This window comes from Pleurodeles waltl, chromosome 8, assembly GCF_031143425.1.
Source record: "Pleurodeles waltl isolate 20211129_DDA chromosome 8, aPleWal1.hap1.20221129, whole genome shotgun sequence".
Lineage (NCBI taxonomy): Eukaryota > Metazoa > Chordata > Amphibia > Caudata > Salamandridae > Pleurodeles > Pleurodeles waltl.
In genome coordinates, this window is record NC_090447.1 from 1,311,509,920 (window position 1) to 1,311,525,449 (window position 15,530).

The 15,530-nt window shown below is 46.3% G+C and overlaps 1 protein-coding gene across 1 annotated transcript in view; it reads right to left on the reverse strand.

Moving 5' to 3' along the window:
- Nucleotides 1-15,530, reverse strand: part of RNF17 (ring finger protein 17) — a 1,983,649-nt gene that overhangs the window by 820,642 nt on the left and 1,147,477 nt on the right. The window contains exon 23 of the mRNA XM_069202301.1: nucleotides 6,361-6,481. Within this exon, the coding sequence (XP_069058402.1) occupies nucleotides 6,361-6,481 (121 nt within the window). The remainder of the gene's footprint in view (nucleotides 1-6,360; nucleotides 6,482-15,530) is intronic.

The window sequence follows — 15,530 nt, forward strand, 5'->3', positions numbered from 1 at the left end:
TCATAGTGATGGATATCCAATTCAAGGCAGCAGGCGTTGCAGAGTTGCCTGCCGAAGATTAAACAAAAATGTAAATTGTTCGAATATAATGATATTCAAATTCAATATTGCTTTTTATAAAAAAATCTGTGATCCATATAGCAAAAGTGATATTACTTTTGCATTAAAAACTTTTGACTGATCAATTGCTGTTTCTTCCACAGATTCTTATGAACTTTGGAATAGCACTGATTACTACTCGAACATTTTGTTTCATTGTTTGAATGTGCAGGCTCTATTTTAGTTTGTCATCTATGCTCACATGAAGATACTCAAAATTAAGTACCTTCTCAATTTGAGGTGACCCAGTTTTCAATATTTTTTGCCTTTTGTGTTTCCCAAAACACATTACTTTTCTTTTAATTTGATTACCAGAAAGAAAATTCTTCGTTTTGAATTCATGGAGTTTTGATAGCGGAGTTTGGAAGCCTCTAGCTATTAGAGAGAATATTACTAAGTCATCTGCATGGGCAACATGTGTTATTGATTCTTTCCCTAATTTTGGTTATATGCCGTCTGCATGGTCCAGATGAGAATGGAGATCAGAAACAAAGGGAAAACAGCAGCAGGGTTAATAGATAAGTTACTTACCTTCAGTAACACCTTATCTGGTAGAGACAATATCTAGTTGCAGATTCCTTACCTTAGAATTTTCCAAAGGTGTCAGTCAGGATCTGCAGATTTCTCTCTGTTAAGTGGTGTTGATCGGCTCCACTTGAGTCAACGGAGTCGTCTGCACCAAATATGATGTCACTGGTCCTATATAGGTGCCACGCTGACGTCAGTTTATTTTCAAAACTTTTCATGCCAGCAACGCAGAGCCATGAAGAACACTGACCACTGGTGTGTCAAAATTAAGACCCTGAAAGGGGAGTACCTGTCCCTAGAAATCAGTTTGTAGAGTGGGGAGGATAGGTGGGTCGGTAAGTAATCTGTAACAAAATATTTTTTCTATCAGTTAAGGCATAATCAAAACTAAGTAACCTCTCCACTTAATAGAGACATCTAGTTGCAGATTCCTTATCTTAGAATAGATAAACAAGTTACTTACCTTTGTTAATGCCTTATATGGTAGAGACATAGACTAACCGCAGTTTCCTTACCTTAGAATTCTTGGCAGGTGTCGGACTGTATCCGGCAAAAAGTTTCAGCAGTACCTCTACGTGTAGGTAGAGGGCGTCATGCAACTCTGTATCGACACCATTCTCAAATACTATTTCGACGGAGTCTATATAATCCCTCCCACAATGTGCTGACATCAGTTTCTTCTGTGACTAGAATCCACTCAACACGGAGATAGAAACTGGTAATGGAACAGTGTATCACAAAAGAGGTAGATGTAAATACGATTTTACAACCACTAAAGTAAAAAGCATGGCAAAAGAATGCCAAAAAAGCAAGATGAAGTAAGATAAAACAGTTCACAGGGCAGGGAGGATGGGTGGGTCAGTAAGGAATCTGCGGCTAGTCTATGTCTCTAGCAGATAAGACTTTACCAAAGTTAAGTAATTTGTTAATCTGATTAAGATAACTAGCCGCAGATTCCTTACCTGAGAATAGATACCATAGCAATATCAACCCAGGAGGAGGGTCTGCAAAAATATCATACCCAAGTCTTGCAAAAAACAAACGGTCTAACTAAAGGAGTAGTAGACCGGATATGAGAGAGACAAAGGTAAGAAGCATTCAGCTCACCCAAAAAGAATGGACGGTCCACAGAATAATTCAAGAAATTATTAAACACCATGGGGGCCAGAGCATATGATAATGAAAATTAATCTGTTGGTAGAGAACAACAGGGGAATAACAAAGTGGCCCAAACGAGGAGTGGAAGAAGTAAGGTGCAAAAACGCCCCAAGTCATTGAGATAATAGGAATGGTGCACCCATCAAGGGATAACCCTAGAGTATATGAAAAAGGGAAGTGATCCACTAGGGTGCCTATGCAAAACCTGCAAGAAGCAGGAAGCTTAACGCTGGAAATGAAAGTAACTGAAAAGACAGCATGTACATCTCCAGGAACACCCAAGGGGGAAATATGAGGAGAGATGTAACAGAACTGTGAGACACACAGAATCAGTCAACAGAAGACATGAAAGGTTTGCCATATGCATGACATTCAATGGGTAAATTAGGATGTCTGGAAAATACATGCTGAGACACCCATACGCACATATATAGATGTAACGACTTGGGTGTGTCCATACATCTGTTGTTTATAGATATGCATAGGGTCGGGATAACACAGGTGTCAATATAAAAATAGAGACAAACCTATGAAGCAGAAATTATACATATGTATACATGCCGATTTTGATATTAAGTAGAGAAACAGGGAAAGAAAAGAGTTGTGCAACAGTAACAACTGAGTAGTAGAAGAAAAGAGGGGAGAGAGAGAGTACACCACTCAAGAAAGAAAAGCCAGCCAAAGAGGAAGATCAATGCTAGCAGACTAAAGTAAAAAAGAGATTGGTAGAACCACCTGCTGCTAGACACCAACAGAAACCTCGCAGTGCATGAAAAAGATCAACAGGAGGCAGACAAATGCCACTTGAGTAGATGCTAACCACAGAAAGTGTAAGGCAATAGCAATGACAATCCAGCAGACAGAAAAAAGTCGCTGGAGAAAGGACTGAAGGAAAAGTGTCAGAATGCCAGTGGAACAAGCAGCATATAAGTAAGTGATACATTATGTGGACCCAATCATGAAATATAAGGTATATGGGACTTCAACCCTCAGAATGGGGTCCAAACACCGGAGCTGCAGAAGTCTGCAAGGCCAAATGTGAATGACCATATCCATGGACAATTGTCAAACACAAAAACAATATGAGGTAGGAAGGAGGAAATTCCCAACAGAAGGAAGAAATATGATTACTTTCTTGCAGCTAACATAGTAAGGATGAAGCAAATGCTACGACTGGAATCCTACACATAAAATGCCTGAATGAAGCGGTCAAAAGATGACCAAGGAGACACACAGAAGGGGGAAGAATCCCAGGAAGGGAAAGAAACACCTAATACTGTGTACTCATGAGCACTAGATGTACAACTTACTTACCTTCGGTAACAAAATATCTTGTAGAGATGTATTCTAGTTACAGATTCCTTACTGTAGGAAGCTGGCTCTGTATGTACTATCGCAAAGTGAGAGATAGTATGCACAGAGTCCAGGGGTTCCCCAAGAGACTTGACAGAGGTAATAATAGATAATACTAATGCTCTATTTGTCGTAGTGTGGTCGAGCAGTTAGGCTTATCAGATGGTAGTGTTAGGCATTTGTTGTACACACAAGCATTTGTTGTACACACTCAAGCAATAAATGAGAACACACACTCAATGACTTAACTCCAGGCCAATAGGTTTTTATATAGAAAAATATTATTTTCCTAATTTATTTTCGAACCACAAGTTTCAAATTACAAGTAAGTATATTAAATGTAAGGTACTTTGCATAGGTACAGATAGGACTTTGAATCAAAACAGTAATGCACACAGTTTAGCATAGAAAGGCAATAAGCTATTTTAAAAGTGGACACACCAGTTCCTGAGGGAGGTAAGTACAGTTAGATTAATGTGGAAAGTAAAGCACTTACAAGTTCAGTCTCCGGGGCATTGGTAGCCCACAGTTGGGGGTTCAGGTCAACCCCAAACACCCAGCACCAGCAACATAGGGCCGGTAAGGTGCAGAGGCACTTCAGCCTGTGGTGATGCCCACCCCATGGACGAGCCCCCACTTTTGGTAGCATGTCCAGAGGGATAATGAGGAAAAAAAAAAAGGAGTCACCACCCCCTTAGCCAGGTCCACCCCTACGGTGACCAGAGCTGAAGTGCCCGCCTCCTTGGAAAACACTCCATCTTGTTTGGGAGGATTTAGCCCAGTAGGGATAGGGATGTGCTCCCCTGCACCCAAAGGGAGGGAGCACAAGGAGGGTGAAGCCACCCTCAAGGACAGTAGCCATTGGCTACTGCCCTCTGACCCTATCACACCCCTAAACTCAGTATTTAAGGGCGACCCTGAACCCAGGGCTTCAGATTCCTGATGACCTACAAAGAAGGACTACCTAGCTGAAAAACCCCGCAGAGAAGAAGGAAGACGACAACTGCTTTCGCCCCCAGCCCTACCGGCCTGTCTCGAACTTCAAGGAACCTGCACCAGCGACACATCCTGCGGGCCCAGCGTCCCCTGCCGACTCGGAGGACTGCCCTGCAACTACAAAGGACCACGGAACTCCAGTGGACAGCGGACCTGTCCAACCAAGCAAGAAGAAACCATCTTTAAAGGCACTCTCACCTTTATCCAGAAGCGCGAGTCCCCACCACTCTGCACCCAACGCCCCTGGCCCGTGTCTAGAGAAACCAACGACCCAGAGAGGATCCCCAGGCGACTCTGACGACGTTTCCACCCCAGTCTAACCTCTGTGCACCCCCACGACGACGCCTGTAGAAGGAATCCTGAAAACTCCCCTGACTGTGACTGCCCGGGATGAAGAAACCCGACCCCTGGAAGAATCCCTGCACCCGCAGCCCCCAGGCCCGTGAAGAACCGACCACTGGTGCTGCAACGACCAGCAGGCGGCCCTCACCCTTGCCCAGTCGGTGGCTTTCCCGAGAGGCCCCCCTGTGCCCTGCCTGCAGCGCCTAAGTGACTCCCAGCTCCCTCCATAGAGCTCTACTGAGAACCCGACGCCCTGGTTGCACACTGCACCCGGCCGCACCCGTGCCGCTGAGGGTGTGTTTTTTGTGCCTACTTGTGGCCCCTCCAGTACTCCTCCCAACCCCCCTGGTCTGTCCTCCTACAACACAGGTACTTACCTGCAAGCAGACAGGAACTGGAGTACCCCCTGTCTCCATAGGGGCCCAGGTTATTTTGGCTCCTGTTTGAACTCTGCACCTGACCAGCCCTGTGTTGCTGGGTGTTTGGGGTTACCTTGAACCCTCAATGGTGGCCTACCTATGCCCCACAGACTGAACCCGTAAGTGTGGTACTTACCTCAGAAACTGTACTTTACTTACCTCCCCCAGGAACAGTTGAAAATTGACAATATAGTCCTAAGTATTACTATGCAAAGTACCTTTCATTTAATGTACTTACCTGATAAATGAATCTTGCGGTTCTAGAAATAAACTAACAAAAGAATATTTTTCTATATAAACACCTATTGGCCTGGAGTTAAGTCAATGAGTGTATGTTTTCACTTATTGCTTGTGTGTGTACAACAAATGCTTAACACTACCCTCTAATAACCTAAATGCGCGACCAAACTACCACAAATAGAGCATTAGAATTATCTATTATTGCCTCTGCCAAGCCGCTTTGGGAACCCCTGAACTCTGTGCGCACTATATCTCATTTTTATATAGTATACAGAGCCAGCTTCCTACACCTGTAAAACCATCTAACTTTTCGTTCCCTTAGGAACGGTTTCTGAAAAATACACTGTTTCCATTTTTAAAACAGATTATTGCCAATAATTCTAAATTTTATTACTTACCGATTTCAAACCAAGTACTGTTGATACCTGTGTGGAATAAAAAACCTTTAAGGTACTTACCTGCAAATTGAATCTTGTGGTTCTAAAAATAAAGGAAATATATTTTTGCAATATAAAAACCATTGTTCTGGAGTTAAGTCATTGAGTGTGTGCTTCTTCTATTGTCGGTGTGTAGAACAAATGCTTTGTACTACCCTCTGATAAGCCTACCTGGTCGACTACAGAACCAGTTTCCTACACTCTTCCAAAAAAGCAATTACTACGGGGGCAAACCCACGTCGCAGGTCATGTAGGTTGATTCAAAATACGAATGTCATAGCAAGCAGCCAATGAAGACGGCTGACCATAGCCACTTCATGTTTATTTAATTAGGTCCCCTAAACAGCTGAAGCTGTTATCCCAAGTAGGCCAACCAAATGCAATTGATAACCTCTACACATTCCAGTGACAGAGAAAGAAACCTCTAAGACCAGCTTCTAATAAACGACTGGTAAGTTGGGCAATGACATAAGGCTTGCAGAGAATGTGGCTATCTTTCCCTACCTTGACACTTCCCAGGCTGAAAGTCAGTTTTTAATACATGTTAGAGATTAAATGTCAAACAAATATGCAAATTTGGACTGAACTTTAAGAGACACAATCATTTAACAATCATACCTGAATGAGGTAGTATAATAGATTTGACGAGAGGATATGGAATTACTAACTCTTGTGTATCTAAAGCAGTGCAATAGGAATACAATCGCTCAATAGTGGCAGTGGTACTTTCACAGCATATCTTGAAAAACATGATTCCACTTACAAAAATATCAGAAGAGCTTACATACCCTGTTTTAAATGTGGCTAAATTATCCTCAACCAACAACTTGTTAACACTGATGGTTGACCCTCCTGGCAAAGATTTAGAATCATAAAGTTCAACAGACAGCTTATTGTCCTGCAAAATACCTGTGCAAATATATTTTCTTTAGAACAGTAAATCACCACTGGTCAAATTACAAAACATTTCTCTTTACAGTGTTAATTTTCTGTACATTAAACAGGCTTTACAAACGACTAAGTTTCTCATTTTTGTCATCAACAACTTCAATCATAAGGGGCGCAAAACACTTAACAAGAACCTTACAGGTTAATATGCATGAACATATAGCTTCAAACACAGAGAAGGATTTGTGGTATAAGGGGTAGAATGAATATAAAGGCTATGAGACACACATCACATTAACTGGGGTTGAGAGTCCATAGAGTATTCAATGATAAAGTAGTCCACACTTGATGCTAGACCTAACCTTGCTTGATTCTGAGCAAATCACTTGGGGCCTGATTTAGATCGTAGTGAAAACTATGTAGGAAAGTACCATCTTGCCTGGTATGATGCCCCCATTTTTCACATGTATGTAAGTTTGTTTTTGCCTGTCTCGCTGGGATCTTGCTAGCCAGGACCCCAGTGCTCATAGTTTGTGGCCTGAATGTGTGTACCTGTGCAGTGACTAACTGTGTCACTGAGGCTCTGCTAACTAGAACCTCAGTGCTTATGCTCTCTCTGCCTTTAAAACTGTCACTATAGGCTAGAGACCATTTTCACCAATTCACATTGGCACACTGGAAGACCCTTATAATTCCCTAGTACATGGTACCTAGGCACCCAGGGTATTGGGGTTAAATGGAGATCCCTATGGGCTGCAGCATTTCTTTTGCCACCCATAGGGAGCTCAGACAATTCTTACACAGGACTGCCCCTCCAGCCTGAGTGAAATAACGTCCACGTTATTTCACAGCCATTTTACACTGCACTTAAGTAACTTATAAGTCACCTATAAGTCTAACCTTCACTTAGTGAAGGTTAAGTGCAAAGTTACTAAGTGTAGGGGCACCCTGGAACTAGCCAAGGTGCCCCCACATAGTTCAGGACAATTTCCCCGGACTTTGTGAGTGCGGGGACACCATTACACGCGTGCACTACATAGGTCAATACCTTTATGTAGGTTCACAATGGCAACTCCGATTATGTCCATCTAACATGTCTAAGTTCATGGAATTGTCCCCCCATTCCTAATCTGGTATTGGGGTGCAAATCCCATGCATCCCCGGGGGTTCCAGCATGGACTCCGGGTACTGCCAAACTAGCTCTCTGGGGTTTTCACTGCAGCTACCGCTGCTGCCAACCCAAAGACAGGCTTCTGCCCTCCTGGGGTCTGGGCAGCTTAGTCCCAGGAAGGCAGAACAAAGAATTTCCTCTGAGAGAGGGTGTTACATCCTCTCCCTTTGTAAATAGATGTTAAGGGCTGGGGAGGAGTAGCCTCCCCCAGCCTCTGGAAATGCTTTGAAGGGCACAGATGGTGCCCTCATTGCATAAGCCAGTCTACACCGGTTCAGGGATCCCCCAGCCTCTGCTCTGGCGCGAAACTGGGCAAAGGAAAGGGGAGAGACCACTCCCCTGTCCATCACCACCCTGGGGGGGTCAGAGCTCCTCCAGTGTGTCCCGGGCCTCTGCAATCTTGAATGCAGAGGTGTGAGGGCACAATGGAGGCCTCTGAGTGGCCAGTGACAACAGGTGACGTCAGAGACCCCTCCTGATAGGTGCTTACCTGACTAGGTGGCCAGTCCTCCTCTGAGGGTTATTTAGGGTCTCTCCTGTGGGCTTCTCTTCAGATAATGAATGCAAGAATTCACCAGAGTTCCTCTGCATCTCCCTCTTCGACTTCTGCCAAGGATCGACCGCTGACTGCTCCAGGACACCTGCAAAACTGAAACAAAATAGCAAGTAGACTACCAGCCACATTGTAGTGATTAATCCTGCCGGCTTTCTCAAATGTTTCCTGGTGGTGCATGCCTTCACCCTACACTGGAAGCCATGAAGAAATCTTCAGTGGGTCGACAGAATCTTCCCCCTGCTAACGAAGGCACCAAACCTCTGCTTCACCGGTCCTCTGGGTCCCCTCTCATCGTGACGAGCGTGGTCCCTGGAACACAGGAGCTGGATCCAAGTGACCCAGACAGTCCAGTGGGCCATCTACAAGTCTTTGCCTCCCCACTCCAGACAGTAATCCTGTGTACTGCGTGACCTGCAGCTGCTAGGACTTCTGTGCACTTTTGCAAGGAATCCTTCATGCACAGCACAGCCCGGGTCCCCAGCACTCCGTCCTGCATTGCTCAACTCGCTGAGTTGACCACCAGCTTCGTTGGACCCTCCTTTGTAGTGTTGAGACGACCGCCTTGCTCAGTTTTCTTGAACCTGTGTTCAAGTACTTCTGCGGGTGCTGCCTGCTTATGCGTGGGGTCTCTGTGTTGTTGAGCGCCCCCTCTGTCTCCTTCTCCAAGGGGAGACCTCCTGGTCCTTCCTGGGCCCGGGCAGAACCCATTTCCTTCAACCGCAACCTTTGCAGCTAGCAAGGCTTGTTTGTGGTCTTTCTCCAAGTAAACAATGCTGCATCCTCCAGCACTCTGTGGAACATATTCTGCACAAAGGAGAAGTTCCTAGCACCTTTCGATGTTGCAGAATCTTCACCGTCTTCCATCCAGAGGTAGCCATTTTGCACCTTTATCCGGAGTTTAGGGGGCTCCTGTCCCCCCTTGACACTTTGTGACTCTTGGACTTGGTCCCCTTCCTTTGAAGGTCCTCAGGTCCAGGAATCCGTTTTCAGTGCTTTGCAGTCCGTTGTGGTCTTTGCAGCATCTCCTATCACAACTTTAGTGTGTTTCTGGGGAAGTAGAGTAACTTTACTCCTAACTTTCAGGGTCTTGGGGTGGGGTATCTTGGACAACCTTAGTGTTTTCTTACACTCCCAGCGACCCTCTACACACTACACTAGGCCTGGGGTCCCTAAGTGGTTCACATTCCACTTTTAGAGTATATGGTTTGTATTGCCCCTAGGCCTATTGCATCCTATTGTATTCTACAGTGTTTGCACTACTTTTCTAACTGTTTACTTACCTGATTTTGGTTTGTGTGTATATATTGTGTATTTTACTTACCTCCTAAGGGAGTATATCCTCTGAGATATTTTTGGCATATTGTCACTAAAATAAAGTACCTTTATTTTTAGTAACTCTGAGTATTGTGTTTCTTATGATATAGTGCTAAATGATATAAGTAGTATAGTAGGAGCTTTGCATGTCTCCTAGTTCAGCCTAAGCTGCTCTGCTATAGCTTCCTCGATCAGCCTACAATGCTAGAATACTACTAATCTACTAACAAGGGATAACTGGACCTGGCACAAGGTGTAAATACCATCAGGTACCCACTATAGGCCAGGCCAGCCTCCTACACATGGGACTCCAATTCCACTTCAGCCCAAGATGAAGTCTCCAAGTCGTTACCTAGCAGAAATTTAACAGGTAGATCAGAAGACACTATAACCTTTTTAGGGTCAGTAGACACCCCCCAGCTGAAATCAATGACTGCCATTGTGTGGCACAAAGTGTTATTATGAGCATCAGTCACTTGGTACGTGTGACCAAATAGAGTAGGTGTTGCTCAGGAGACACCAGTTTTTCAGGAACCACAGTGACACTGGCACCTGTGTCCCTGTAGGCCTCAGCCTCAACTTCATTGATTAGGGGAGCCTGAATGTACTTACCCATATTAAGGGGTCAGGCAGCTAGGGTGGCAACCTTGCTCATCGACAGCTACCTCTAGAGAGCCCTGGCTTCCAAGAAATAACCTGTAGTTAACTAAGAGGGGATGCCTGGTATAAGGTAATACCACCATTGGTGCTCACCACACACCAGGTCAGCTTCCTACATGCACTACACCCTATCTCCGAACAGCTCCCTCCCTGACAGATTTCAGACAGATGCTCAAGACCTGACTTTTTGACAGAGACAAAGAATCTCAGAACCCAGATGCCCTAGGGGCAACAGTGTGTGCTCTACAAATGCTGACTGGTTGTGCTTCTTCCACTTCATCGCTGCCTTGACTACTTCATCTGTCCAACTTTTACCTACGTCTCAGGAAAAGCCTGTATCTGCCTCCCAGAGCTGCGGGTGTTGAATTTAGGTGTTGAGGTGTTCCTAGTGCTGCGCTTTGACCCCAAGATCGTCACCATCGTAGAAATGCTCATAACATGGCGGGTTGAAATTGTTTTATTTTAGTTAAGTAAAGGAAAACGCCTCATCCACCCACCATTTCAGGATCCACCACCAACTGTCAATCCATGGAAACCAGAGCCTAGTGGAACCCTCTCATGCCCCACATTTCACCTGCTCTCGTTCTAAGATCCCACATAACCCTTCTGCCATAGCCTTACAGGTTTTTGCATTCTTTTTTTTATTTTTTATTCTTCAGTGTACCAGGTGGCTGTTAGTTTGCCACTCCTAGTTTTATTGGTATCACCTAGTCCAGGAAGGTTGAAACCAATTTCTCTATAGAGTGAGCGTGGGAAAGTGTCCCCCCCCCCCACTTTGTGCCACTGGTACTGAGGTTTTTCAACTGATGTGCACTGGGTTCCTGCTATACAGCACCCAGTCCCAGTGCTCTTATCCCTAAAACAGGTAACATGGTGTACAAATTTCACACTCCACACCCATGTAAATACCGAGTAATTAGTACTCATGGTATCTATGGTGCGGCTAGAGAAAAGGGTCCCAAGAGAAAGCATGACATGGCACATCCTTGGTATGCCATGCCTCCATCACTGCAGCTAAGGGTATGTAATTCACCCCTAAGGCAGGCTAAGAGCCAAAATGCAGGGTACAGTACACTTACAGCATGGCCATATCTGCACAAGTGGATATGGCCCTGTGATGCTCAGCCCCATTGCTGAGCAATGCAAGTGTATCATGAAGCCATTTTAAGGTATGTGCTGGACACTCATCAATATGAGTGACCAACTGTAGGAAGGTAGCCTCTTTCTAGCCTTGTTACCTCCACTTTTGGCCTGTTTGTGAGTATATGTCAGGGCGTTTTTGCTGCCTCACTGGGATCCTGGCAGCCAGGGCCCAGTGCTCATAGTAAAGGCCCTATGTTGTCAGTGTGTTTGATATGTCTCACTGGGATCCTGCTAGCCAGGACCCCAGTGCTCATAAGTTTGTGTCCTATATGTGTTCCCTGTGTGGTGCCTAACTGTATCACTGAGGCTCTGCTAACCAGAACCTCAGTGTTTATGCTCTCTCTGCTTTTTAAATTGTCACTGCAGGCTAGTGACTAATTTTACCAATTCTCATTGTGTAAGGAAATGCCTCCTTGGCATGGTTACCCCTTCATTTTTTTGCCTTTGCTGATGCTAAGTTATGATTTGAATGTGTGCTGGGACCCTGCTAACCAGACCCCAGCAACAGTGTTCTTTCCCTAAACTGTACCTTTGTCTCCACAATTGGACCAACCCTGACAGTCAGCTAAGTCCCTTGTAACGGGTACCCCTGGGACCAAGGGCCTGATGCCAGGGAAGGTCTCTAAGGGCTGCAGCATGTCTTATGCCACCCTGGGGACCCCTCACTCATACATGCACACTGCCTCACAGCTTGTGTGTGCTGGGGGGGAGAAAATGACTAAGTCGACATGGCACTCCCCTCAGGGTGCCATGCCAACCTCACACTGCCTGTGGCATAGGTAAGTCACCCCTCTAGCAGCCCTTAAAGCCCTAAGGTAGGGTGCACTATACCACAGGTGAGGGCTTATGTGCATGAGCACTATGCCTCTACAGGGTCTAAGCAAAACCTTAGACATTGTAAGTGCAGGGTAGCCATAAGAGTATATGCTCTGGGAGTTTGTCAAACACAAACTCCACAGTTCCGTAATGGCTACACTGAAAACTGGGAAGTTTGTTATCAAACTTCTCAGCACAATAAATGCACACTGATGCCAGTGTGCAATTTATTGTAAAATACACCCAGAGGGCATCTTAGAGATGCCCCCCGAATACCTACCTGACTTCTAGTGTAGGCTGACCAGTTTCTACCAGCCTGCCACACACCAGAAATGTTGCTGGCCACATGGGGAGAGTGCCTTTGTCACTCTGTGGCGAGAAACAAAGCCTGTACTTGGTGGAGGTGCTTCTCACCTCCCCCTGCAGGAAATGTAACACCTGGTGGTGAGCCTCAAAGGCTCAACCCTTTTGTTACAGCGCCACAGGCCATCCCAGCTAGTGGAGATGCCCACCCCTCCAGCCACTGCCCCCACTTTTGGCGGCAAGGCTGGAGGAGATAATGAGAAAAACAAGGAGGAGTCACCCACCAGTCAGGACAGCCCCTAAGGTGTCCTGAGCTGAGGTGACCCCTACCTTGAGAAATCCTCCATCTTGAGTTTGGAGGATTACCCCTATAGGATTAGAGATGTGCCCCCCTCCCCACAGGGAGGAGGCACAAAGAGGGTGTAGCCACCCTCAAGGACAGTAGCCATTGGCTACTGCCCTCCCAGACCTAAACACACCCCTAAATTCAGTTTTTAGGGGCTCCCCAGAACCCAGGAAATCAGATTCCTGCAACCTGAAGAAAGAAGGACTGCTGACCTACAAGCCTGCAGAGAAGGAGGAAGATGACAACTGCTTTGGCCCCAGCCCTACTGGGCTGTCTCCAACTTTGAAAACCTGCTCCAGCGACGCATCAGACAGGGACCAGCAACCTCTGAAGCCTCAGAGGACTGCCCCGGACAAAAGGACCAAGAAACTCCAGTGAACTGCAGCACTGGTCAAAAACAGCTACTTCTTTGCAACAAAGAAGCAACTTCCAGAGACTGCACGTTTCCCGCCGGAAGCGTGAGACTTGTCACTGCACCCGACGCCCCCGGCTCGAGAACCAGAGAACAAGCACCTCAGGGAGGACTCCCCGGCGACTGCGAGCCCGTGAGTAACCACAGACAACCCCCCTGAGCCCCCACAGCGACGCCTGCAGGGAGAATCCAGAGGCTCCCCCTGACCGCGACTGCCTTTAACAAAGGACCCGATGCCTGGAACCTACATTGCACCCGCAGCCCCCAGGACCTGAAGGAACTGAACTTCAACGCAGGAGTGATCCCCAGGCGACCCTCTGCCTAGCCCAGGTGGTGGCTGTCCCGAGAAGCCCCCCACTGTGCCTCCCTGCACCTCTAGAGTGATCCTGGGTCCCTCCATTGTTTCCATTCTAAAACCAGACGCCTGCTTTGCACACTGCACCCGGCCGCCCCTGTGCCGCTGAGGGTGTGTTTTGTGTGCCTACTTGTGTCCCCCCCCCGTGCTCTCCAAACCACCCAGGTCTGCCCCCGAGGACACAGGTACTTACCTGCTGGCAGACTGGAACCAGAGCACCCCTGTCCTCCATAGGCACCTATGTGTTTTGGGCACCTCTGACTTCTGCACCTGACCGGCCCTGAGCTGCTGGTGTGGTAACTTTGGGGTTGCCTTGAACCCCCAACGGTGGGCTGCATGGGCCCCAGGACTGAGATTTGTAAGTTTTACTTACCTCCTAAATCTAACCTTTACTTACCTCCCCCAGGAACTGTTGATTTGTGCACTGTGTCCACTTTAAAAATAGCTTATTGCCATTTTTACAAAGACTGTATATGATATTGCTTTTATTCAAAGTCCCTAAAGTATCTAAGTCAAGTACCTTACATTTAAGGTGTTTAATGTAAATCTTGAACCTGGGGTTCTTAAAATAAACAAATAAACTAAGACAAGATATTTTTCAATATAAAAACCTATTGGCCTGGAGTTAAGTCTGAGTGTGTGTTCCTCATTTACTGCTTTTGTATGTACAACAAATGCTTAACACTACCCTCTGATAAGCCTACTGCTCAACCACATTACCACCAAATAGAGCATTGGAATTATCTACTTTTGCCACTATCTTACCTCTAAAGGGAACCCTTGGACTCTGTGCGCACTATTTCTCACTTTGAAATAGTCTATACAAAGCCAACTTCCTACAGTCTCTACCAGATATTTCATTACCGAAGGTAAGTAACTTGTACATCTGATAGAGACTTCTAGTTGCAGATTCCTTACCTTACAATAGACACCCAAGCAATGGCATCCTCCGTGGGGGGCTGCGAACTAAGATCATACTAGAAAGTCCTGCAGGACCGAACAACCAAAGTAGTCGCCCCGATGGACCCGACTATCCAGGCAGTAATGCTTAGCAATTATGTGCAGGGATACCCACGTAGCTGCCTGACAGATATCTAGGACAGGAGCTCCGTGTGCTAACGCAGTGGATGCAGCAGTGGCCCTGGTAGAATGAGCCCGCAAGCCGTCAGGAGGTTGCTTTTTTGCCAAACCGTAGCACATTTTGATGCAAAGAAGCACCCATCGAGAGATGGTACGCTTCTGCACCGCCTTCCCTTTCTTCGCACCCACACAGCCAACAAAGAGTTGATCCTCCACCCGAAAGTCTTTAGTGTGATTGAGATAGAACGCCAACGCTCTTTTGGGTCCAGACAGTGGAGTCTCTCCTCCTCATGGGAAGGACGTGGGGGTGCGTAGAAGGTAGGCAAAGTGATGGACTGGCCTACATGAAATGGTGTAACCACCTTAGAAAGGATGGAAGCTCTAGTGTGTAACACCACTTTGTCAGGGTGTGCAGACAAGTATGGAGGCTTTGACGAAAGGGTCTGAAGCTCATTCACCCAGCGAGCAGAGGTGTTAGCGATGAGAAAGACAGTTTTGAATGTGAGGAGCCGCAAGGGACAATTATGCATTGGCTCAAAGGGGGTACACATCAAGTAAGTACAAGATTAAGATCCCACTGAAGCATGATAAATGGAGTGGGAGGAAATAAGTAGGTGAGCCCCTTCAAGAACCTACTCACAAGAGGAGATTTAAAGAGTGAGGGCTGATCAGGAAGCCTAAGAAAGGCAGAAATGGATGACAGATACCCCTTAAGGGTGCCCAATGTAGAGCCCTGCTGGGCTAAAGAAAGAATGAACAGAAGAACCTCTGAAAGGGGGGCAGAAAGGGTGTCAACAGATTTGTTGGTGCACCATGCCACAAATTTATTCCAACGACAGGCGTATACAGTTGTAGTCGATGGATGCCTGGCTGCCAAGATAACATTGCAGACTTCGGGTGGAAGGGCAAATGCC